Source organism: Macroventuria anomochaeta, assembly GCF_010093625.1.
Source record: "Macroventuria anomochaeta strain CBS 525.71 unplaced genomic scaffold BU25scaffold_22, whole genome shotgun sequence".
In the NCBI taxonomy this organism is placed as follows: domain Eukaryota; kingdom Fungi; phylum Ascomycota; class Dothideomycetes; order Pleosporales; family Didymellaceae; genus Macroventuria; species Macroventuria anomochaeta.
The window spans coordinates 107,097-131,403 of record NW_022985383.1 but is presented as its reverse complement, the minus strand read 5'-3'; the positions used below and the strand labels follow the sequence as shown (position 1 = coordinate 131,403).

General features: G+C 51.9%; 8 protein-coding genes and 1 non-coding gene across 9 annotated transcripts; 3 read left to right on the top strand and 6 right to left on the bottom strand.

The window, feature by feature from the left end:
* Positions 1-1,938: 1,938 nt before the first annotated feature.
* Positions 1,939-2,884, bottom strand: BU25DRAFT_459654 (uncharacterized protein; the record flags this gene model as incomplete). Its single annotated transcript, XM_033710296.1, has 4 exons — positions 1,939-2,118; positions 2,170-2,250; positions 2,543-2,731; positions 2,789-2,884. The coding sequence occupies 4 exons, from the start codon at positions 2,882-2,884 to the stop codon at positions 1,939-1,941; spliced, it is 546 nt and encodes a 181-aa protein (XP_033560304.1).
* An 817-nt stretch (positions 2,885-3,701) lies between these two features.
* Positions 3,702-6,908, bottom strand: BU25DRAFT_411947 (uncharacterized protein). The gene has a single exon (XM_033706677.1). The coding sequence runs from the start codon at positions 6,730-6,732 to the stop codon at positions 3,847-3,849; it is 2,886 nt and encodes a 961-aa protein (XP_033560303.1). The 5' UTR covers positions 6,733-6,908; the 3' UTR covers positions 3,702-3,846.
* A 430-nt stretch (positions 6,909-7,338) lies between these two features.
* On the bottom strand, positions 7,339-9,356 carry BU25DRAFT_422689 (MFS general substrate transporter; the record flags this gene model as incomplete). The annotated part of the gene is made up of 6 exons (XM_033708167.1): positions 7,339-7,437; positions 7,489-8,110; positions 8,177-8,392; positions 8,442-8,741; positions 8,791-9,091; positions 9,140-9,356. The coding sequence occupies 6 exons, from the start codon at positions 9,354-9,356 to the stop codon at positions 7,339-7,341; spliced, it is 1,755 nt and encodes a 584-aa protein (XP_033560302.1).
* A 1,157-nt stretch (positions 9,357-10,513) lies between these two features.
* BU25DRAFT_459651 (release factor) lies at positions 10,514-11,868 on the bottom strand (the record flags this gene model as incomplete). Its single annotated transcript, XM_033710295.1, has 3 exons — positions 10,514-11,500; positions 11,554-11,729; positions 11,781-11,868. 3 exons carry the CDS (start codon positions 11,866-11,868, stop codon positions 10,514-10,516), a joined length of 1,251 nt encoding a protein of 416 aa, XP_033560301.1.
* Positions 11,869-12,017: 149 nt separating this feature from the next.
* Positions 12,018-14,266, top strand: BU25DRAFT_411943 (acylase ACY 1). Its single transcript, XM_033706676.1, has 3 exons — positions 12,018-12,490; positions 12,542-12,910; positions 12,960-14,266. The coding sequence occupies exons 1-3, from the start codon at positions 12,338-12,340 to the stop codon at positions 14,217-14,219; spliced, it is 1,782 nt and encodes a 593-aa protein (XP_033560300.1). The 5' UTR covers positions 12,018-12,337; the 3' UTR covers positions 14,220-14,266.
* Positions 14,267-16,715: 2,449 nt separating this feature from the next.
* On the top strand, positions 16,716-16,854 carry BU25DRAFT_t91. Its single transcript has one exon. It is a non-coding gene; the product is annotated as a tRNA-Leu (tRNA).
* A 975-nt stretch (positions 16,855-17,829) lies between these two features.
* BU25DRAFT_370521 (uncharacterized protein) lies at positions 17,830-19,889 on the bottom strand (the record flags this gene model as incomplete). Its single annotated transcript, XM_033703951.1, has 3 exons — positions 17,830-18,877; positions 18,923-19,358; positions 19,406-19,889. 3 exons carry the CDS (start codon positions 19,887-19,889, stop codon positions 18,106-18,108), a joined length of 1,692 nt encoding a protein of 563 aa, XP_033560299.1. The 3' UTR covers positions 17,830-18,105.
* Positions 19,890-21,080: 1,191 nt separating this feature from the next.
* Positions 21,081-21,942, bottom strand: BU25DRAFT_101381 (uncharacterized protein). The gene has a single exon (XM_033700251.1). It carries the CDS (start codon positions 21,712-21,714, stop codon positions 21,157-21,159), a length of 558 nt encoding a protein of 185 aa, XP_033560298.1. The 5' UTR covers positions 21,715-21,942; the 3' UTR covers positions 21,081-21,156.
* Positions 21,943-22,532: 590 nt separating this feature from the next.
* Positions 22,533-23,804, top strand: BU25DRAFT_411939 (ribosomal protein S7). Its single transcript, XM_033706675.1, has 3 exons — positions 22,533-22,826; positions 22,877-23,194; positions 23,252-23,804. Exons 1-3 carry the CDS (start codon positions 22,563-22,565, stop codon positions 23,687-23,689), a joined length of 1,020 nt encoding a protein of 339 aa, XP_033560297.1. The 5' UTR covers positions 22,533-22,562; the 3' UTR covers positions 23,690-23,804.
* Positions 23,805-24,307: the final 503 nt, after the last annotated feature.

The following is a 24,307-nucleotide window of genomic DNA, read 5'->3' as shown; positions in this document are numbered from 1 at the left end:
CTCCGTAGTACTTTGACGACATACTTGAGGATCTATCAAAGGATAAGACTTACCAGGAGTTGATGGATGACCCGTGGTGGTGGTGGCTCAAAGTAGGCCGCGCAAAGTACCCCATCGTCTTCAAAATGGCTTGCAAATTCCTTTCCATCCCATGTGCCAGCTGCGAGTGTGAGCACTGCTTCAGCTCCGCCAAACAAACGATCACGTGTGATTGCAATTCACTCTCAGCGTCAACTGTTGAAGCTCTTCTACCCCAGAAAACTGGCTCAAGCACCTCGACAAAGGCGGCAGACCAGGTGGCAGCTTGTGAAAGATGGGATAGGCAAGACAATGGCTTAGGAGACAAGCCAAGCTATTCATTCTTATGTGTGCACTATACTCAAATGGGAAATCTAGCCGTACTACGACTTACTGAGCGTAAAACATCTACTTTCGATCAATCGGACAGCAACAACACCAAAAATCCACCTGTATCGTACTTATATGAGCTTCATGGTACCGTCTTACTGACTCTTGAACGCGCTGAACGGGTAGAAGAATGAGATAGATGGTGAACGAGAAGTGACAGCAATGAGTGCCCTACTAAACGAATACACGTTAAGGTATTCTCCTGGAGCGAGATCTCAACTATTGCAGGAGCAATAGAAGGAAGAGGAATCCTGAGATTGCACTTCTTTGGTACAATAAAGGCCACGCATGCAGCTAAAACGTGCTCTTGAAACTTCTGAGTATATCTATCACACCTAAGGACAGCAGCTCCAAGCATTCACAAACATATATTCCTTATTCTGAACCCAAAAAGAAGTCCCCTTGGGACAACCTTACTTTTTTTAAGACTATCTCAATGATCTTCCTGTCGTTTCTTCCTCACCCTCAGTCCCGTTGTCCCCGCTATCAGCACCCAACAGACCCCTCTTCCTCAATCACACCTCTAGACACTTTGTGTCTCCACTCCTCCTTGGCGCTACTTCTGTTTTCTTTGCCCCTTTCACACTTTTTGCCTTCCAACCCCTTCTTGCGCAGAAATGCCTCCGGATACTCCCAATCAGGAAAGCGCACATAGATGTCCTCACATCCCTTCTCGAAAGCCTCAGTCTGCGCAGCAAACAGACACTGAACCTTTGCGACCTCGTCACAGGCCTTCGCGCTGTGCGCATGCTTTACGGTCTCCCATTTAACACAGCCAGCCTTCTTTGTTGCGGTACTAGTCGGTCCATACGAGACCCTATTACCCTTACTTAGACTGTTCTGGATTAGCACGTTCCAGAGTCAGTATATAGTCGTCTTCTTCTCACTAGATAGCAACTCAGCGCAGTATTCCATCGACCCGATAGCCCTACGTTATCGTTTACCGTAGCTATCAGTATTCTACAGCGGCCCACGCCGCTACATTCTTGTTATGGTCAGTATGCCTGTCATGGTAACCGGAGGAAGCACGAACCGTTCTAGTCAAGAATGCCTCGTATTTTCGCATGCCTTGTGTCCAGTGTTCGCGGGCCTGGTTGAGCCTATTCTTGAGGATCGCAATTCCCTTGTTCTTTGCGGCGAGCTGCCATTGGATGGCTACGATGGACAACTTGACAGGGAGCTCGGTATCATCGGTCGCGCAGGGCATGATGATGATAGCATACCATAGTTACTGAGTGGAGGTGTAGATGGTATTTGGTGCTTGGGTGGAGACCAAAGCTGCCGGTCTGTGCGTGTGCTCCTTTCACTTGCATCACGTCATCTCAGCTACGGACAAGCTTGGCAGTTTCCAATCCCCATTTTACAGTCTTTCCAACTACTCTCTCACTCCAGCCTTGTGTTCGGTCCTTCTTCTCCATTCTCTCTTTCCACCAATCAACCATTGAAACTCTCTTCTTGATTCCGCCTTTACTCTTTAGTACCAATTCGCTTGTCGTCCTCTCCAACCTCTCGAACACTTTGCTCGCCTTTTCACACTGTGGTTCCCTTCTTCTCCATGAACCACTCCGGTCTCTCCCAGTCAGGATGCACTGCGTAGACTTCCTCAAACGCTTCAGTGAGCTCTGGCGCAGCAAAGTGTTGGTGGATTGCCGTCTTAAGCGCGACCATCTCCTCTGTAAGAATCTCTGGAGGTAGGTTGTCGAAGGATGCCTAGCTCTGTTCATTATCTGCCTGATCTTGATGTCGTCCTAAAACTCATACCTTCATGGCAGTAAACTTGTCGTATTTCACCAACATCGCGATCCATCTGCGCTGAATCTTGGTGCATTTCTTGCCGATCGGCTGCTGCGTGTTGGTTGTTGGTCGCGAAATATTGCCCATTTTGGTCGGGTATGCGAGGTGGTCGTGGTGTAGTTGTAGAGTGTGAGAGAAGAAGTCGTGGCGAGGAGTACGTTGACTTTTATCTGAACCAAAGCTACCTTCACTGCGGGCCTTCAATCGTACCGTTTGCTTATAGTTTCTTTTACCTGGTCAGAATAGATGACTCAGGTAAACAGATGGGACATAAATCCACTTTCGCCCTGAGTAATTCCAGTTTGCCCCTGACCCTAGACCCTTCACTTCTTGTTAGTACCAGCCAAACCCTTCTTTCCCAGAACCACTTCGGTATAGACCAATCAGGATACTTCCTGAAGACCTGCTCAACCTCACCCTTGGTAGGGGTCAACGTCGTATAGGCCTTATAGATCGCAGCCGAAGCCGTAAAGATGTCCTTGCTGCGCTGCTCCGGCTTCAGGCCGCTGATGAACTCGTCGACACTAGCCTAGCTTGAGTAAGATCCTACAAGCTCGTGTCTGGCGTCTTGTTGTAGGGTGCGCACCTTAGTAGCCGTGGCCTCGTTGTGGTCTTGCACTATCTTGCGCCACATGTTCTTTTCCTTAGGGTCATTATCATCGAAGATGATAGTGCGTGTCATGCTGGGGGTAGGGTCATGGTATAAACCGTGCGGGACTGAGCTTGCAAGCGGTTGTGGAGTGTAGGAGGTAAGGCGATTTCGACAAGGTAGAGCAAGCTTTAAATCTAGTTTGTGTTGTCGTATACTGCAGGTTCCTGTTTGTGCCGTTTGCTGCTCTCATCGCTTCCGTTGACGCGCGTTATTGTAGAGCTGTCAGGTTAAAGTTGAAGCAACACCGAGCCAACATTATCGATAGCGCTGCAATGTCGAGGTGAAGTCGACCTTGCGGCCAACACTTGGTTGCAATCTCTACCTGCCTTCAAGCGCCTCTCCTTTTCCCCTCGCCTGAGCCAAACCACAACAACTTTCGAGCCCTCAAGATGTCCGCCACAACATGGACGATTTCGCCGCTCGAGAGACTCTGTATCGAACATGAACTTGCCAACAAGATTGCATTGCTCAACACGCTTTAGGCCACTATCGCGCAACTCCGCGTCGACCTCGACGTTATCAACAACGAGAAGTTGGATGAAGAGTGATTGTTTGTCGATTGCCTCGATCCTGGCGCCTAAGATAAGGTTGACGCAATCGTCCCGCAAGGCTGCTTATCAAAGTACGTGTCCAAAGTATTGCTGCGAAGAATGTGGGATTGAAAAGGCTGAATGGAGTGAAGGACTCCAGGGTACGCTTTCGGTCGCAGGTATAGCTTTCTGGGTGTTTTGTATGCGTACACGCTGCCCAGCTGAGCAGCGTCTACGTCCTTCTTCGCGACTTGTAGAGGTGTTTCAGTGGTAGCTGAAGAAGGTTCTTGAGATCAAGCAAGGATAGTTCGTATTGATGAAGGATGAACAAGAGAAGGTATGCTACCCGCTCAAGCAAACAAAGATATGATTAAGAAAGTATACTAATGATCAAGAACTGGGAAGTCATTAAGGAAGAGTCGTAGCGTCGTGAGTTGCACCATCGTTCACCTCCCCGCGCCCTCAAGCAATACTCGTCATACTGCTCGAGTCATCATCATCGAGACTATACGGATCCGTACCCCTAACAATCGTCATACAAATAGACGGAACATATGTCTCAAGCCAAACATCCAACGTCCCATACCTCTCAAAGCACTCGTCACCATACATCTGCAACACCCACTTATCCTGCGGATCCAGCTGGTCCCACCACTTCATGCGTCCACAATGACGCACCTCCTCGCTGACACGCTCACTAACGATGACATTGTCGACGGGCTCGTTGAGCAGCGTCTGGTAGAGTCCGACGAACCATGGGATATGTAGTTCCCGCCATTGGGGACGGATGTCGTGGAGCAGAGTGGCGGGGAGGTGTGGGAACAGTGCGTATTCGCGATGCTTGGTCAGGGTTTCTTTGGTCATGAAGGTATCAGACGCATACTCTGCACCAAGAGCGGCGGTGATGGCTTCGTCGTTATTCTGAAAGACAGCGCTGAGCTTCTTCGAGATGTGTTCTGGGGTCAGGACGGACCAATTGTACAGGGCCATTTCGTAGTATTTGGTCTCGGCATCAAGATACTCTTGGATGAAGGTGTTGGGATCAGAGGTCATGTTGCGCGCGAGGTTGAGCGCGATCAACGGGTTCTTGACACCCAACCCACCAAACGCTTGCGGCAGATAGACGATAGCTTCGAGCGCGAGGGGTGGGCTTGTACGAACAAAGTCAGAGCGTGCGTGCAGCATGCCTTTGACATGATCAGTGAGGTTATCACCCTCAAAAATAATGTCAAAGATCCGTTTGTAGGCAGTTTTGACAGCCTCCAAGTGCGACTTGCCGAACAATTGGACAAGTGGGCCGAAGAGATGAGAAGCATATGTTCCGACCGTGCTATTCCAGGTGCGTACCCAGTCATACACTGTGGTTTGTGTTGAAAGCTGTTTCTTCACACGATCGGCATAGGCCTCAACCATGGAGCTCTTGACAGTGACAGCGTCCCCTGTGAGCTCCAAGAACCCGATGTCAAGGTGCTCAGGTTGTGTAAGAACATCATCGAAGTCCAACTTGGTGTGCTCCGAGAACACAGATAGCTCCTGCAGAGCTCGGTCATTTTGCTCTTCGGTACCCACAAAGTAGCATCTGGCTCCGAGACGGTATAGGTGTATACCAGTCTTCCTGCTGACAGCTAGCTCGGCGAAGAACATAACTGCCTCGGTGAACAGTAGCTCCAACCCATGGCGTTCTGGAACGCCACAAGCTCGAGTTACGATGCGATCTTGTGTACCACGTACGGAAGGACCGATGTTCAAGCTCGCTGTGAGGGACCGGGCGAAGAACTCGACAAAAATCTCCGGTACTCCCAGAAATTTCAGAATGACGAGAACTGTCTTGTGCGGCAGTGCTGACGCAAGAGAGTGGAAGTCGACCACCGAGCAGCCGAAGCGGCCGTCGAATGCCTTACGAAGTCTGATTTCAGCAGCCAGCGTCTTGATTAGATTGGCTTGAATCACCTCGGTAGGTACAACCTTGGGTCTGCAGCCATCTTGAGTTGGAAGACGAGACATGAAAAAGTCACGCTTGTAAGTCCTTTGCCTTTCCTCGTCCATAGTGCCAAGCATCATCGGTAGCGGTGGCATCGCAACAGGCGGCGGAGGTGGAGGCGCTATCATGGGAAAGCCGGGTGGTGGTGGTGGAGGAGGAGGTGGAGGTGACACAACATGTTCGACGTAGCCTGTCTTACTGCCCTTCTTCTTCTTCTTCAGGCGCACAGGGATACCGTAAACGCCATGCGGAATGACCATAGGTTCCGGAGGCGGCGGCGGCGGTGGCGGTGGCGGAGGAGGAGGGCAATCCGACGAGTCAGAGCACTGTTCTTCAGGAGGTTCAAACGGCATCATCTCAAGGAAGAACTCGCGCTCCTTGTGATTGTTGAGAGAAAGAGTTCGCCTGTCATCCAGCTCAATGTACCGAATGAAGTCCGACAGGCAGTCTTTGAGCTTCTGAGCCCATCCAATAGCCGTACAGTGTAAGAACAGCGTGTCGACGATATCTTCTTCAACAGTAATGTGGTACTGGCCTTCCGCATCGTGACGAGCAGTGACAGGTAGTCCTTTGTCCGCTTGCTTCCAGTTCCAGTCGCGGATTGACTTCATGTTGAGCACACCGAGCAGCTCCTTGATGGCGACTTGGTTTTGTACGTAGCTCCCAAGAGTCTTCTTCTTTTCATCGCTGATAAGGTCGTTCTTGAGCAAGTCCAAGATACACCACTCCAGCTCATATTCCTCGATTTCAGCATCTCCGTCGAGCAAGTCAATGCCATACCGACGCATGGCGTCGCGCAATCGGGACAGGGAGTGACTGTGCAGTCCCATGAGGCTTGTCAGGTATGCTTCGAGCGCCTCGACATCGACGTCCTTAGCAGTAAAAGTTTCGGCCTCAAACTTCTCCCAGAGATTTTCGAGTCCATCCTCAACGACCTCGAAGTCATCGTCGAACGTCACAACATCAAGTCCAGTAGATGATGGTTTGGGGGACGGATTGGCGCCCATGGCTTCTCTCATCAAGTTGAGGTGGAGTGAAGTAGCATTGTAACGGTTCATTCGCTTGTCCAATTTTTCCAGAATCTGCTTCTCGAACTTCAGGAATTTCTCATGCGAGATACAGCTGCCATCTCCGTTCTGCTCGACGCACCGTGCAATAATTGTAAGATCATCATCGTCTTCGAGTTGCGAGTCGAACTGTTGGACAGTCTTCACGAGCGTGGCTATTCTTTCGCGGAGTGTGATATTGGTAGGGCGCGGAGTACCGATGCCATAGCGAGACTTGAAATCTTGTTTCAACTGGTCGAATTGATCGATCTTGAGCTCAGCGACCTCCCTCAACGGCGGAGCGATGGTCATGGGTGTCATTTTGCTCGATACTGAACAGGAATAATATGTTCTGCGAGTGGGTGAGGCATGTTGGAGATATTCGGCGGCTTATAAGCCACCCTCGTGTCGCTGTGTCAGTGGATCCCGTCAGTGGAGGCACGTAGCACGCAGGCTGCTGCACACTGAGCAAGGCAGCGGAGCGATATCAACCTGTCTAGGGAGTCGTAGGAGTGTAAATGGACGCCTTTCGACGCAAAGTCATCTGTCGTGCATGCTGTCGCAAGGCAGGCGTTGGGGGCCAGTTGCCCTTCCAGTGCCTGCTAAGCGAGGCTAGCCAATTGCAGCGCTTCTGCATTCACCCCGCATCACTGACCGGTCAGTTCGTGATACCAACAGTTTCCAGCGAGCTGGAGCTGATGCGCACGTATGCGGTCATCTTTCTTCGTCAGTACAGCTGTTATCCCGCTTCATTGACTGCACGCCTCCGTACTGGTAGCCGAATGTTATTGTATAACATTGAGAGCCTAGTCAAGCAAGAGCAGCTTGGTCATTCGTACTGACGACATATGCTATCGGTGGAACCACTGCTCCAATGTACAAAGCTTGATTGTGAGCGTCTTTGTTTCACGCTCAAAAGCCGACCATCTATATTTGAACAGCAACACGGTTCGTCTGATACTTCTTTGTGCTTGGCAGCAGGATGGTGCAGATAATCGCAATACTGCCAAAGGCAATCGACGTGAACTTCTTTCTGTTAGTACACTATTTATATTCCTCGAATGGTTGGGAACTCACCCAGACATATTTTAGGCTTTGACTGTAAGCCCACTGCACACCTTTCGTCGCACCTGCAACCACTGCAGGTGTGACACCTTCAATTGGTGTATTCGTCAAGTTTGCCGGTGCATTCAGGAAGACTGTAACAAACTCCACAGCGCTCATGACCGGCAAACCCGCTTTGATCGCGTACTCCGCAGCATACTTTGGGATGTTCTGCTCGAGCTTTGTAGCGAACACATTGTAGTAGATCGAGTAGCCGATACTGCCGCCAACAGTGCGGATGCTGAGCGACATCGCCGCTGCAGTAGTGATGAGCGCATCAGGGCAAACGATCATAGCGACAGTGGCAGCAGGCACGAGGACACCACCAATGCCTAGCGAGGCGATGGATCCCAGGCCTACGACCAGCTGCTCGTTCTCTGGGGTCATGACCGCAAGGGAACCTGCGAAACAAGTCATGAGAAGGACGGCAACGAGAAGTACTTCCCTTGCACGGCCTGGAAACACAGAGAGTGCTGCGTTGAACAGAATGGCACCGATTGCAGTGGTGAAGGCAGGAGGCATTGCGCGGAGACCGATCTTGACTGGGTCGGGCTCGTATACTGACGTGAACGTTATAGGGAAGAAATTGAGGATGCTGCTACGTGTTAGCTCATTACGACAAAGAGCAGGTAAGGAACGACCGGGATGAGAGAATACTCACCTGAAGAAGTTCATGCCAGCTGCAAAAGCCACGACGTAAGCAAGACCAACAATTCGTTGGCCTCTGAACAGCTCGCCGGGAACCATAGGATATGGTGCGAACTTCCACTCCCACACAATCCACGCAGTGATGAGTGCGATGCCGAAAAGAAGAGTGCACAAAATGTATGCACTGCTCCATGCATGGGTGTAGCCGCCAGAGTTGAGGGCGACGAGACTGATCAGGATTAAGGTCGGGGAGAACAAAGTGAGGGAGATAGACTTACAACAGAGTCAAGCCGGTGATGGAGAGAAACCCTCCCATGTAGTCGATTTTCTTCAAGATTGCACGTCGAGAAAAGCCGTCCGCTCGGGTGTGAGCTTTTGGGAAGTACGTGAGGAGTAGACCAATGCCCACGATGCCATTGTAGATTAGCGAAACCCAAGGACCCCACCGCCAGCCGACCGTCAGGTCCCGGTGCGACCATAACTCCACATACAAGAGGTATGGGCAGAAAGGAATAACAAAGGCAGTGACCATAGCCAATGAGTAGCCACGGTATTTGACAGGAACAACTTCTGCGAGGCTGCAGTGACGTTAGTAGGGGTTTGACGTTGTGACAGCTGAGCACCTACCCAGCCAAGCCAGTGAGCTCGCCAATCGCGGCACCCACGCCTGAAAGTGCCATGCCTACGATGGCCTGCCCAAAGTTTTGTGCTGACCCTACAAGAGCACATCCTAGGCAGATACAAAATGTTCCGAACAGAGCGATGTACCGTTTGCCGAATAAGTCTTGAAGGTAGCCAGCATATGGACAAGTGGCAGCGATGGCAAGGATGTTGGCGGTCGGCAACCAGACGATACCACGCGTGATGTTTAAGTCTGCTCCAACAAACGACAGAGAGCCGCCCGCAAAGTAGAGGATGACTTGTGAGCCTGAGGAGTTAATACCCTACTTCCATAGAACACAAGCGTGGAACATACCGGTGTACAGTGCTGCGAGGAAGATTGCCGAAAAGATACTGCGAACGCTCCAAATAACTTTGCCATCAGAATCATCACCTTTCACTGCTGAGGTGTTCTTCATGTCCACACCCGAGAGAGTCTGTTCTTTATGAAGATTCATGGACGAGTCGCTTGTCTCTACATGTTCAACATAGTTGATCTCCTGCTTCTCATGGTCCAGAGTTGGGTTCGACATCATGGGCGATCAGCTTCAACGTAGTGCGACTGTAACAGATAGGAGGGATGTAGGATGGAGAGGTGGAAAAGTTGGGAAGCTGTCGAATCGATGCCTCACATGGGTCGACGACCTCCCTACGATACAATTTATCACCCTGATATTGAAAGCCTTACATGCTCCGGGTAACCTACTCCTGTCAATCCAGACTATGAGACACGCGCTCGACATGCCATCAAAGTCGTGTAGCGTACCGTAGTCCGCATTAGAGGGCCCACTTTATTTGACAAACACAGCGAAAATCCGGGGTAATGGCCTTGGTGACTGCGGGGAAACCGTCCTGGATCCACTACAAATGGTCTCGATCTTCTCGTGACATTTGGATGTCGTTGCTGTAACTGACTCGGATAGAGCGACATCCTACCTGACAGCGACGAGGACTGGGGCTTTTCGGTAAATACATCAATGAACCCCGCAACAAAGTATGAACATGAATCGTGCGGTCGTCAAGGTACCGCCACCATGGACCAGGAGTGGGTGTTGAGAGTTGTGGCTGAATGCTTGTTGGAAAGAGGGGGTGGTCACGGGTTTTCGCGGCCAATCACAATCATCGAGCCTCAACTGCCGTAACTTGCAGCACGAACGGCAGCAGGTTTGCGACAAAGACAAGAGGATTCGTCTTGTGTGAGCTCGCTTGTTGTTTCGATTTGAGCGCCATCTTGGGAGTGCGCGAGCTGTTCTTGCTCAGTTTGGTGTGGTTCAGACACCACTGGCTGTCAATACGCTGTATTGAGCGTGCCCTGGACAGTGTAAAGCTGAGGAACAATTGGCGCTGCGTGTTGATTCGACGGTGTTGTATTACTGTGGCCTGGTACTATATGTTCTTGTAGAGCTGGCGATATCAACGCTGTATAATCCATATTGTGGCTGAAGCAACCAGCATGAAAAGGCTTACGACAACGGAAAGCGTAGCAACGGCAACCGAAGTTGCCTCGTGTTCAGCCTCAGCGGCGATCTTTGGTAATTCAAAATCGCACTTGTGACCCAAGAGGGAATGAACCCCAATGCTTGTTCTGAGGATGTATGTAGCACGCCAGGTCTGAGATAGGCCCCAGCGTTGGTGTGCTTCCGCAGGTGTCACACGTGGCATGGACAGATAGCACTTGCAGTACGGTCGATCAATTAGTGTCGCCCTCCTCAGCGATCAATCCCTCCACGTCTCGCTCCATGAGCCAGCTGCGTACGCTATCCATGACCTTCTCGAGTGTCTGGCCGCCAGCCATCACATCGTCAAGATCGTGTACCGTGGTACCACTCCTGTGATCCGTAACTCTTTGTTGTCCGTAATTGTATGTTCGAATCTTGTCTCCCCGGCCCATCTTGGCTACACCAATTACGCTTCGACGCATTGCCACGATCTCGTCTTCTCGTTTCTCTCTCCGTGCTTGTGCGATACGGGAGCGAAGCAGTGCCCAAGCCTTCTCTTTGTTTTTTGACTGAGATCGCGAGTCTTGCATTGCAACTACTGTGTTTGTGGGTATGTGGGTGAGTCGAACGGCTGATTCGGTTTTGTTGACGTGCTGACCACCGGCTCCACTGGCCCGCATAACCTCCTGCCTGACCTCCTTGATGTCGATGTAGTAATCGCTCTCTGGATCGTCGAAATCCTCTTGAGCTGCCGAATTCTCTTGCAAACTTGGCAAGACGTGCACAGACGCTGCACTCGTATGTGTTCTCCCTTTGGTCTCGGTGGCCGGCACACGCTGGACGCGGTGCACACCTGCTTCGCATCTGAAGACGCCGTATGCATTCTCGGTCTCGACCTCGAAAATGGCTTCCGAAAGCGGTATGCCGGCCTCGCTAGTGCCGTTGATGTTTTCATACTTCAAAACGCTCGTTCGAAGGCCATTGTGGTTGCAGAACGCTTGGTACATGCGAAACAGATCGCCAGCGAAGATGGCAGCCTCTGATCCACCAGCTCCTGGTCGTATTTCGATCAGACATGGCAGGTGGGCGAACGGGTGTACCGGTACGAGGGAGGTGATCAGGCTCTGAGAGGCATTGATGAGGTCGATGCGCGTCTCCCCAAGGTCATCTGCTGCGAGATCTCGTAGTTCAGGATCAGTCGTTGAGTCGTGAATCAGCGAAGTGAGCTCTGTAACAGACTTTAGCCTATATCAGCAACCACATTTCAGACGCATTTCTGAGCTCCACACACTTCATTGGCCTTGTCCCACTTCTCCAATGCCCTCACAATGGAGCTGTATTCGCCCAGCTTCTTCGCTGATTTCGTATCAAAACCATTGGCAAGCTTTTCTGTAAGGGTCTTGTGCTCAAGGGCAATGTTACGAGCTCGTGAGAGAAGGGCAGGCGGTATGGATTCGGAAGCAGCAGCTTGTGGATGTCAACAGGCGCTCAGAATGGAAAGGGCATTGAAATGCATACAGGTTGATTGATGACGTAATTGTCGCCGTATCAATGGTCGTGCAATGCGCGAAAGACAGCTGCGACAGACCCACGGTGTTGTCAGCATAGTTCGGCTTTTGGTGTTGAAGCGTGACGAAAAAGTGCAGGAGCTGACGCGCTTTCCGAATCTCGCAGGGACGCTCGGAACGCTGACACGTGATGGCGTATAACTTTCGTTTGCGCGACCGGAACCTTGTTCACACCAAGCTCAAATCTGTTCCACCACCTTCCTGATTTTGATCTTGATCACGAGTCTCTATCCACAGCGGACACTACGACGGGTCCACACCAGGAATTCCAAGGCAACATGGAACAACGACCTGCGAGATCGGCACTTTCGCCTTTTCCCGACGGCATCGCGTATCTCCGGGTATAACCGTTGACCATATCATGAGCGAACGCTCCCCATACCCCGCATACTCCCTTTCAAACACCACGATATCGAAGCGCTCGAGTCACCAGTTGGAAGGGAATCAGTCAAGAATATCAGTCAACATACCACGAGCACTGACACCCCGAACGAGCATTGTCCAGCCATGTCCAACGTCTACCCCCACCCAGAACCCCAGTTCGTCCACTTTCCCAGTCGACGATCTGTCGTACACAGCACCAAGGGAATTGTATCTTGTACTCAACCTCTCGCGACCGCTGCTGGAATCGACATCCTGAGGAAAGGTGGTAATGCCGCGGTATGACGTAATGCATCTACATCTTGAAGGCAGCGTACTGACTATGACCAGGATGCAGCAGTGGCCGTTGCAGCAGCCATCAATGTCACCGAGCCTGGCTCCACAGGCATCGGTGGTGACATGTTCTGTCTTTACTACAATGCCAAGACCAAGAAGGTTTCTGCCATGAACGGATCTGGTCGATCTGGCTCAGGTGTCACGCTTGAGAAGATTAGGAAAGACCTTAACATCCCGGACGGAGAGAATGGACAGATCCCCATGGACAGTGTACATGCTGCTACAGTACCTGGAGCCGCTGCTGGCTGGGTCGACTGCCATGAGCGCTTCGGCAGTGGGAAAGTGAGCCTTGAGGAGATCCTTGCACCCGCCATCGACCTCGCCGAGAACGGCTTCCCAGTTTCTGAGCTCTCTGCCACATTCGTAAGTATCATTCAGATGACACTGAAGGCCAAAGCTGACGTCTTTGAAGTGGGCGCAAAGTGAATCAGCGCTGAGAAAAGCATCGCCAAATGGTCACGAGATGCTGAAGAAAGATCCATCGGCAAAGGATGGCTGCAGAGCGCCAAAGGCGGGTGAAATCATGAAGAACCCAACTATCGCCAACACTTTCAGGCTCCTTGCAAAGCACGGCAAGAAGGGCTTCTATGAGGGCGAGGTCGCTGAGCAGCTTGTAAAGGTTGTGTCTGATCTTGGTGGCTACATCACCCTAGACGACTTGAAGCACCACGCGGAGACTGGCTCTGAGCCTGTTGAACCTATCTCGCTCAAGTACACTGGCCAAGGTGTCGGCGAGTCTACAAATGGCGGTATCGAGCTCTGGGAACACCCACCAAACGGCCAAGGTATTGTCGCATTGATGGCGCTAGGTATCATACAGGAGCTGGAGAAGCAAGGCAAGATTTCGAAATGGGGTCTGAAGGACCACAACACAGCGCAGCATCTGCACGCCACAATCGACGCCCTCCGTATCGCCTTCTCAGACGCACACTGGTTTGTCACAGATCCAAACGTCGTCAAAGTTCCATCCGCAGAGCTCATCTCGCAAGAGTACCTCGCCGAACGTGCCAAACTGTTCGATCCCAAGAAAGCTGCTGAAGCACCGGTGCACGGTTCGCCCGCTCATCTCCGCAGCGATACCGTCTACTTCTGCTGTACCGACAAAGACGGCAACGGCATCTCATTCATCAACAGCAACTACGGCGGTTTCGGCACAGCCATCATTCCTAAGGGCTGTGGTTTCACTCTCCAGAACCGGGGTGCGAACTTCAATCTTACAAAGGGCCACCCCAACGAGCTTGCACCAAGAAAGCGACCATACCACACCATCATACCCGGTCTGACGACCTACAGTGACGGCAGCTTGCACTCAGTCTACGGTGTTATGGGTGGCTTCATGCAGCCGCAGGGTCATGTCCAGGTCCTGCTGAACCAGGAAGTTTTCAAACTGAACCCACAAGCTGCGCTGGACTCGCCACGTTTCTGCATCGGTGCCGGTATGCCGAGCGCTGATGGCAAGATGACGGATGCGACGATCTACCTGGAAGAAGGTATCGATGCCAAGGTTGTGGAGGAGCTGCGGGCGCTGGGACACAATGTTCAACAGCTGAGTGGATACGGAAGAGGCATGTTTGGTCGTGGTCAGATTATTAGGAGGCATACAGATGATGGACTTACAGTATGGAGCGGTGGCAGTGATCTGCGAGGTGACGGTGCTGCTGTGCCGCTATAGACATGTGTCGGCTCGCTGATATATTTTACGTACATACAACATGCAAGTAAAGTTATGTTCACTTTCTGCAACTCTGATCCACGTGATACTTCGATATCGTGTGTATATAAGCTTGCCTGCATCTTGAAAGACCTTCTTTACATCTCGTACATGTGCCTCCAGCTTTCCAAGTTCTAGACATCAGTGCCCTTGTCGGTTCTCCAAAACCATACCAAGCCCTCATGTTGTGCGAGCATTGGCTTCCAAAGCTCATTGAAATAGTTTGCATGATCGATTCTTCGGTCACATTCTACAATCTCAAAAGGAATAACTCGCTGTTACATGTCCTGAGCTGCTCTGTCCTCGATTTCTGTGGTACCCATCGACTTTTGAGCTCAGCCAAGTTCTCGCAAATGCCACAACAAAGTACGAAAATTAATCGGACGACAAAGTATGGTGCGTCAAAAGTTGTGATCTGGTGGTCGTTTTTAATGACTGCAAATAAATTTGGATTTTTCAAAACGGATGATAGTGACCTCGTGTGAGCAACGTTATCTGATCTTGGCTTCAGCATTGTCTATAAAGTCGCCCACTGTATCAAGACATAATCACTCCGACACCTCTCTTTCCTGAAACTTCACAAAGTTAACACCCAGTCTTTGATGTGACTTCCAAAGCCTGACTCATATTCACATGAACCTCCCGCTCTGCACTTTCTTCAACATAGAAAACTGAAAGCTTACCTCTGATGAAGTTTGTTCTGGTCTCCAATAGACACCAAGAAGTATCACGGCGCGACTTGAAAAGCAGCGAAAGTTCGACCATGGCTGTGGAGTGCTTCGAAGAGCGCAACACCCGAGATCTGCGTTCGCTGGATTCAAAGATACGATCGACAGGCCTTCCTGGATCGAGGAAGTTCTCATGGCTCATCCCTCCGGACCAAGTGCCAATGCTCTGGCTACAACAATGACCGAGGGAGCAGTCTCTGGGACGGCTGAGCCAAAGCAATGTCGAAGGAGATATCACGGTAGCTACCAATTGGATAGCAAGCACCGCAAAGTACTCGGGCTTGGGCTCTTCAAAACAATATCCGGTGTTCTTGACGTGAACAACGGAGTAGGAACAAAACCTGGCATAGGCATGCCCTAGCACTACACTACTATAGACACCTCTCCTTTGTTTCTCTGCACTCTTTTATCGTTTAGCAACTTTGCTTGGAGCATATTAGTGCGTTGCAAAAGTCTGGCACCTGTAGAGACCCCCCCCCCCCCCTTTTGTAACTCCCATCCCTTCCATACTAGAGAAGCTACTGCACCTCTCGTCCTCCATAGTCTCAGACCCACATAGGACGTTAAACCAATCAACCAATCGATCAAACGGAGTAGGAACAAGAATCGAACAAGCTATCATAACCGTTGTGGCCCCCTCAACTCGGTTCACCAGGCTGTTCATGATGTTGAGAATGATTGATGATGTGTGCATGGCGTGCTCAATCCAGTGTATTGGTTTCTTTCAAGTGATACGGCATGATTCCAAGACCTTCGCGGCTTCGGGATTGACGCGTAGCCGAGCAGAATTAAGGGAAGCAGCTGTATGCCCTCCAAGTCCATGGTAGACAAGCTCCGGAATGTAACATGTTGTCGTGCCAAATCTGAGCCGTAATACATGCTGTAGAGGTCTCATGGCATTATGAATGTCTTGAGCGAACATGTCCGCCGAGCCCGGCTGGGTGTAGGCTAGAGATGTATTGCGCATGAAGGAGTCCACCAAGACGCACTTGTATGCACCACGTGACAAGTATCCTAAGCCGTCGCTTCTAAGGCATTCTGCGCACGTGTTGTCGAGGGAGGTAGATACGAATGCGTGCATGCGTAGTTCCAGGCATAGTTGTCAACAATCAAATCAAGTCGAACCCTCTCTTCCCGCGCTTACCCAAGACAGTAGAAGTTAAGCCTATACAAGTAACTGCTAGACTCGAACAGGCAATCAATCAAGTCAAGCTGAGCTCTCTGAGCCCCACTTAATTGATTGTTGACAACTATGGTTCCAGGGACGAACGTACGGTTGAGAGGGCGTCATGGCGCTCTGCAGGAGGGTGCGAGAATAACTCTTACGCCCATCGAGGAGTTGTGGGTTTGCGGGCTTAGCACGTATTCTGTGTTGCAGCTGGCAAGTCCCAACGCGATGTTCCTGAAAGCTTGGGTCTTCAACAAACTCCTCGGAGTCTGGGCATTACCTGCTACATGTTATTTCTGAGGGAAGATAATGAGGTTGCTCGACGTGGAAAAGAGACAGGATATCGCGTCGTCCCAGATGAATAACACGGTAAATGAATCAAGGTCATGTCAGGCTTCGCTGATGCATGAGGTCGCGCGGTCTGCGCGGAGAACATTGCCCCACATTAGTGGATCGCGCTTCACACGCGAACTCCAGCCGAGGCCGCAGGGCCCGCACACAAACTCTGTTAAATTTTCAAAGCGGTATATATTTATTATTTTAAGTTGTTATTTCATCAAAGTCAGTTTGGCCGAGTGGTTATGGCGTGTGACTCAAGCGGCATCAGCAACTCATCTGAGTTCTGATCAGCTTCATCCGTAATAGCGGTTGAGCATTCTCATAGGGTTTCCCTGCAAGGGTTCGAATCCCTTAGCTGACAATATTTCTTTTTTGCTATTTCTTTTTTGTCTTTCTCAAGAAATAGTCATGATTCGTCTGTGCGCAAGGGAGACCTCGAGCAGTGCAAACTCCAAATACCACCTCGTAACTTTCTCGACTTTGCACAAGTCAGGATTCAACGATTACGCTCCGTTGACGCGAAGAGGAACAAAGAACGCAAACGCACTATTGTAGTATATCGATCCTCTCGTCCAGTGAACCGAGGAGGTTGCTCGCACGAATAACATTCCACCCACCCCTAGAGAAGGAAGGATCAACAACATATCTCGAAAGATCCTTTGCGGCTTTCAACATAGTGCCTCAGGAGTAGTAGTAGCGAATGTAGGGTAAAGTGCCTAAAACCGTGCGGGCGGATTTCTCACCTGGTTCTCACGAAAGCCTCATACTTCCCACAACCAACCACATCCATCAGCGGTAGGAGGCAAAACCTAGGCAAAAGTTGCTCGCGCCTTCCAAGACTACGAGCAGTACCTACTTCATGAAACGTTGGTCACCATGACTTACCCCAGTGCTACACGTAGGGAAGAAGGGGATGTAGAGCGAGTGGCTTGCCAGGAACCCACTTGTTCGGGGTACAATTGGAGTTCGCATTTGAGGCTGCGCAATACATCGCTCTCTTGGTGTAGCTACCTGCCTTTAGCTTTCCCGCCCTCTGGCTAAACCCCACCCCCTACCGTAGCTGCGTTTGCTGCGCTCGTTCCAGCCAACAAGAAGACTACCCACTCTCTTCCCGAATTCGATCTATGCCTCCTTTCGTAATGCGGAAGGTTCAGTAAAGGGACAGTCTCTGTGAATTTGTGTGGCTACAGTATCTCACGGGCTCTCGAGAGGGTGAACTGTGCAGACTCAACGCACTCGGCGAAAGAGCTCATGCTCTCCGGAGTTCAGGAAGAGGAAAACAAACAAAAGAGTGCCTCACCATCTCGGTTCGTCAACAGATAGACAAGCGAGTATAGTAATGTTGAGTGTGATTCATGCCAAAAAGGTAGCGCTACGCTATGTACACTGACCGAGCTCCAAACCCATACCCAGTCCTGTATACCAAGTCCCATCGCTAACAGTTATCCAAAATCGAAAGCCGGAACGCCCTTGGGCCAAACGCCATATCCAAAAGTCAATAAGCCATCCACAACACGCCACACACCTTTGTCTATCCAATCGCTATGCGCTATGCAAAGGACGAGTGCCGTACAGAGAAGGAGGTGAAAGAGACCGGGAGAACTGAATGTCGTCACGACTCCTCAATTTCCTCCATCCCCTCTTCTCGGTCTCCCGACGTAATCTGTACCCTCCTCTTAGGCTCCGTCCCCCACAACTCCCTGAGCACGCGATGTTTCTGCGTATCCCTGACCCCCTTCAGAAACCCGTACGTCCGCTCAACCTCCTCGAGCTGACCCTCCAGCCCGAAGGAGTTGCTTTGTGCGCGCTTAATTAGCGGCCCGACCAAATTCCTCCTGGCCTTATCTAGCTGATCCTTGACTGAGTTAATAACCTGAATATGGCTCTTCAACTCGCTCTTATTACTCAACGTCGACGCCCGCACGTCTTTGAGCAGTTTGAGGTTCTTCTCATACTTTGCAATCTTGAGCTTGTTCGTAATGGTGTTGCGCCACATACTTGCCAAGAACTCATCTTTTTTCGTTGCCAAGCTATCTTCTTCTCTCGCAACACTGCGATGCAAGTTATGGAACTGCCTATCCACGCTTTCAAAAAGTCGGAACAGGACATCTGCGCGCGCGAGCTCGTTTTGGATGTTCTCTTCGAGTGTGGAGAGGAGGTAGTCGAATGTGCGCTGCAGGGTTGCGCGGGAGCGTTGTTGGGTTGTGTGGCCGAGGACGTCATTAACGACGCGGCCGAGCGAGGTCGGTGTGCCGTCGGCTTCGAGAGCGCCGAGGAGGGAGAGCGCGCCGTGCACGTTGGAGACGAGGGTGTCGAGTATGCCGATTTTGGGGGACTGGATGGAGGAGAGTTCGCGCCGGGCCCATTCCATGGTGATGAGGATGCTACGGGAGTCAGTGGTGCGTGCGTCGAGTGTTTGGAGGGCTTACGAGTCCATATCGCCGTCAACGTTGGTGAAAAAGGAAGTGATTTTCTCGGACAGCACTTTCAGACTGTCGCCCAGATCGTCCAGCTGGTCGATGATGACTGTCGACGCAGACATGTTCGTCGCCCGCACGCTCTCGCCCAGGTCCTGCACTGCGATACTCGCCTCGGCCAGCTCGCGCGATCGCGGGATCACATTCTCGCTCGCGTACATGAGCGGCTCGAACTGCTTCGCCATGTTCGCGACATTTGCGACATCGGGAACCAAGCTCGTATTCCACGGATGCAGCAGCACCCAGCTCAGTACCACGGTCGCTATCGTCAGTATCACGTTCCGTCTTGTCCGCGTGAACATGCCCATGCCATTCGCAAACGTGGAGAGGGATTCCTCAATGGGCGCAGTGCGGAACAGCGTCTCTCCTCTGATGGCAAAGCGGACGACTGCCAGTGTCAGTGTGAACACCCTGCACAACGCGCAGGCTACATACAGCCGTCCATGGTACTCGCCTCGTCGTGGTGCGACAAGGCCGTTTCATCCACGGGCTCCTCCTTCACGTCTTCCATCGGGCTCTGCATGCGCGAGGCGATGTTCTCGGTCGCATAGCGCTGCTCCTCCGGCTCAGGGCTGCCTTGCGGCGTGTTCTTCATGGGCGACTCGGGGAGCGGTATGCGCGACGGCGTGGTCTCACGGTCGGTGCGGTAGTACGACGGCGACCTGCTGGAGTGCAGTAGCGACCGCCGATGCCACTGGTTGTTGCTCTTCTGCCAGGCGGGCGGCGCCCAGGGACCCTCGCTCTCCTGCTCCGACTCGTCTGCTTCCTGCGGGGGTACGCTCCAGCGCGAAGAGTGCATGTTCGAGCGCGCGCTGTACCCGGACTGTGCGAGGTAGCTGCGCTCCGGGTCAAAGGCTTCGAGCGATGCGCTGAGCGAGGGAATGTCGTGGTCGTAGATGCTGCCGCGCGAGCGCTCCATCGTGTCCATCATGCTGGTATGCGCCGGTGTGCGCTGAGGATGTATCGCGAGGCGGGGAACTGCGGGCTGTGCGAGTACTGTGGTGTCGCAAGATCGAGACTCTGCGCGCGTGGATTGCGCCCGTGACGTGCCTGAGTCGCGACTGCTGCCTAACGGGATCCGCTCGAGTGAAAGAGTGAAAGGGTGCTATTCACTGTAGCGACAGTGCTGTGGAGGAGTGCAGGTCGCCCTCATGGAGCGATAGAGCGATAAGCTAACCCATGTCGCCCGCTGCCGCCAGAGCGAGGGCCAGCACAGATGCCAGGGCTGCAGCGGGGTGAAACGAGGGTGGCTGGGTGTAGTGCAGTGATTGGATGTGCTATTGCGCGACGTAAGGCCTCCCACGGCGGGGAAGGGTCCGCGGCCACTAACCACCACCTGCTCATGCACGTTGACATCTGGATGTCCATGGTACATCACCGCCAGTGATGCGCCGGTGAAGAGACGTAGCGAGCGCAGCGAACAAAGCATCCCCATAGTGCATCGATAGCGCCTTCCATCAGCCAGTTCAGCTTCTCGACAAGCTTTGGGCCTTGCAGAGCACATTTTGGCTAACGATTAGCGATGCAGGTGACATTGTCCCCCACCAACGCTCTGGCCAATCGATGTGCGGGGGGTGGGGCACCGGTATCTGAGCACTCGCAGGGCAAGGCTGCGATGATGCAGTGAGCTGATCAGTCGTGCCTTGCAGCGGGATGGATGTCCGCAGTATGTCGGATATGTGAGGGCCAATGTGCGAATGCGATATTGGAAACGCTCCGATCGTGACGTGTTTTGGGTTTGACTGCATCTTGTGAGGACTTGGGGTTGTTGAGGGGTAGACAGCGACTGCAGTGTTAGGCATCTTAAGGGTGTTGCCAACACATGTAAAAAATCATCACCACCACCACAACGAATAAATTCCGTAGAAAAGCGCATCAAACGACAAAAGAGCATTCGAATTTTATGCTGCAGGTCAAATCACGCGTGCAAAGGTTGTTGTGTTCTAGTTTGGCTACTCGATTTCTGATCAAGCTCTTCTACCCGTGTACATGCAAACGAACGTGGCGGCAAGAGCCAAAACTCGCGAAAAAATGAACAACCGATGTCGGTATGAGTGTCGTAGAATAGAAGGGGACGGACAGTGATTTGTCCCCTCTCCATCGAGGATCTCTGGCCGATATTGCAGCTGTTGGGAATGCCTAGTTGGTAATCGCAAACATACTTGACCGCGTCGTACAGTGTGGCATTATCGCTGGGAGGAGCACGACAGAAAGTTCGGCTTGGCCTTGAACTGGATCTTACGCGCATCGAAGACTTGTTTCTTGATCTTGACAAAGTCCTTGTTGTTGAGGTCTTGGAACGACACATTGATAAGTGCCGGTTGCTGCGCGGGTTCTGGGTTGAGCCCGTAGCTCTGCAGCGCAAGCCTGAACTGCTCCAGATGCTGCTTGACAGCTGTGGGACCTCCCATGATCGTATCACGGTTTCCAGAGTTGATGGCGAGCGTATTCCAGGAAGCGAGAGGCTTTGCCACTAGGCGAAATGGCCTGTCTCCGAACGATCTAGGATCAAGACTCCAAGCACCACCAATGGGCCTAGTACTCTTGGTCCTGTACTGCAGGCCGGGTGCTTGGAGGATGCGTCCGGGTACAGTTAGAAGTTGAGGATCGACCTCGATGCCGAATTCGCTGAGAGCGACGTTGAGGCCATTAGCCACAGGGTTGATCTTGGCGACCTGGGGGCCGTCGTCCCCCGTGATAGACTCAGCGGTTTGATGGGGTCGACGAGCTGCGAACCGGATCATCTCGCTCGTCTGAGGTTCCAGCAGCAGGTGCTTTGCGAGCTGGCCTGGTAAAACTGTACATAACTCAGCAGGAATGCACTTGGAGTCATCCTTCGTGCCATAGTTGGCCACTGGAGCCCGCGCAGCAGAGAGAGTGATGTTGTACGTCTTCTTAACTACTCAGCGATGGACACCCTGGTGCGATTTCCGTCCTTGTCGGTCATGTCGAAGGTGGTATTCGTACTGTTTCTGTTGTAGGGCTAGCTTTCTCAATCACGCCAGGCTCAGCAGGTTCTGGTCGCTTGGTCGCGGTTGAGGAGGCCAGACGTCATTAAAGAAACGTGCATCCTGCATCATTGCGTAGGAGCAGGCAATTTCTCAGTTCCTCACCGGATATCGACGTCGTGTGTATCATTTATTGCTCTGGAATTGGGTCGAGAGGATGCGCAGTTCTTTAGCCTTATGCTGCTCGCCATCGCTATCTCCAATGGAGCAATCCTGCCGCTGACGAAGCTTCTCTATTGGTGTCTTTCAGACGTGATGGCATGCTCGTAGGCACCAGGTGTTTGGCTCTGCTTATCCGCAAGGCTGTGCTTTGGCAGCATGCTTGGATGAATCTACTGGCAATTTCCAGAGTCAAGAATGGCCACAGGATCTTATCAGCGGAGATGCCGTGCCAAATGCAAACATGTAATAGAATGTGTATGATCGCAAAGCCGGTGTTCCTGCTACAATCCAAGATCTTCGGGGTCGAGAAAGTAACAGTGACAACAGCACGTGATCTGTTAGCTCCGCGAAACGGAGGTTACCAGATTTGACATCTCGTCATTTTGAAAGAACGTGTATCGACATTACACAACACCGCCGCCATGCCGCCACGACTGAACGTCAGCGCCTTCTCGCGCTCAATTGCCTTCAGGCCGAAGCCCCAGGTTCAATGGCCTGCTCGCTCTGCACTGCGAGTGGCGCCCTCGCAAACCCGCACCTACGCCGACGACAAGGCCCCTGCCCAAGACCGATCCCACAAGCCCAGCTCCGAGCCCATTGAGCATGTATCAGAGGAGGCAGCGAAGACTGCGCAGATCATGGGCGAGCAGGGCCCGGATGTCAACCAGGGCACACCAGTTGAAGATGTGAGGGCGACTTATGTCAGATCCGATAAACTATGGCTAACAACTGCCAGCTTGTGAAGGGCGACAAGGAAGCGCAGAAGAACCTCCCCAAGGTCATGCAGGATGCGCTTAAGCAGGGCAAGAAGACACCAGCACCCAAGGGCTCGCGCTCCTACTCTACCATGACGACACGGTCGAACGAGGGAATGGACATGGGTCTTGTCGACTTCGAGGCTGTCTCCAAGCTGCCAGTGACTCCTGGGCTGAAGTTTGAGGCGCCGACCCTCCCTCTGCCCAAGGACGGTCACGTCAAGCACCGGTATGACCCCGTTGTTGAGCAAGTCACCAACCTTCTCATGCGACACGGCAAGAAGAGTGTTGCTCAACGTGTACGTCGCTTTCTCCGTGTAGTCTCGAAGTCTACAGTGCTGACAAATACTTTACAGCAAATGGCAGTAGTTCTCCAGCACCTCCGAACTTCACCAATCCCTACCATCAACCCAGCTCGCCCTCTCCTCGCTGGCGCACCGCCACCATCACACCTTCCTTTGAACCCCGTTCTTTACCTCACACTTGCTATCGACTCTGTCGCCCCACTCCTTCGGATTCGCGCAATAAAAGGTGCTGCAGGTGGTGGTATGGCGTTGCAAATGCCAGCTCCTCTCAGCCAGAGGCAGCGAAGAAGGACAGCTATTCAGTGGATCTTAGGCGCTGCTTCGAAGAGGAGGAATACGGGAAGCGGGAAGAACAGTTTGGGACAGCGTGTTGCGCAGGAGATGATCTCTGTCATTGAAGGCAAGAGTGGTGTCTGGGATAGGCGCAATGCTGTTCACAAGCTGGGTGTCGCTGCTCGTGCTAACATTGTTCTGCCTAAGAGGAGATAGAGTTGGTTATGCTGGAGTTCGGAAAACGCTGGATGTCTGCCATTATATGGTGTATCATATTGTAACAAGCAAGCAAGGAGTCAATGCGAGCCAATTCAAACATCTGCATCTCAACACGAAGAAGCTCGCATTTTTTGACGCATTGCTCTCAAAACCACTACTTTTGCGAAGCAACATGACATCGAAACAAGCAAGCAATAGTTTCCAAAACTTGCAGCATACATCATCAGTAAGTCCTGTGACATTTCACAAGGCTTTAGAGATTATTTTACTGCGTTGCTGTGTGTACACTATTCACGCTGGACCATGATATGAAGCGAATACTCGAAGAATACGAGTTCCTTCGTACTGTGCTACAACGTGCTCTGTATAGGTACATGTCTGTGCCATAAATGTCGTGTGCCAGATGCACGATTCATAAATCTGGAGAGCTCCACATGCTCAGCCACACCCTCACTAGCCGCGGGCTCCAGTGTCATCGCCATGACACCTCCCACTCCGACTTGCTTCAAAGACCACAAGATGTGCAGCATGTCGAGCAGACTCACACCGCTGAGTGAAGTTGTGTCCACAGCCGAACCCCACAGCTACCAACGACAACGTCCACATTAATTGAGT

Coding starts and splice junctions, on each gene's coding strand:
- BU25DRAFT_411947 (XM_033706677.1), bottom strand. CDS start 6,732: ATGACACCCATGACCATCGCTCCGCCGTTGAGGGAGGTCGCTGAGCTC.
- BU25DRAFT_411943 (XM_033706676.1), top strand. CDS start 12,338: ATGTCCAACGTCTACCCCCACCCAGAACCCCAGTTCGTCCACTTTCCC. Junction 12,491..12,541: donor GGAAAGGTGGTAATGCCGCG/GTATGACGTAAT, acceptor GACTATGACCAG/GATGCAGCAGTGGCCGTTGC. Junction 12,911..12,959: donor CTGAGCTCTCTGCCACATTC/GTAAGTATCATT, acceptor ACGTCTTTGAAG/TGGGCGCAAAGTGAATCAGC.
- BU25DRAFT_411939 (XM_033706675.1), top strand. CDS start 22,563: ATGCCGCCACGACTGAACGTCAGCGCCTTCTCGCGCTCAATTGCCTTC. Junction 22,827..22,876: donor AGGGCACACCAGTTGAAGAT/GTGAGGGCGACT, acceptor AACAACTGCCAG/CTTGTGAAGGGCGACAAGGA. Junction 23,195..23,251: donor AGAAGAGTGTTGCTCAACGT/GTACGTCGCTTT, acceptor AATACTTTACAG/CAAATGGCAGTAGTTCTCCA.
- BU25DRAFT_101381 (XM_033700251.1), bottom strand. CDS start 21,714: ATGATCCGGTTCGCAGCTCGTCGACCCCATCAAACCGCTGAGTCTATC.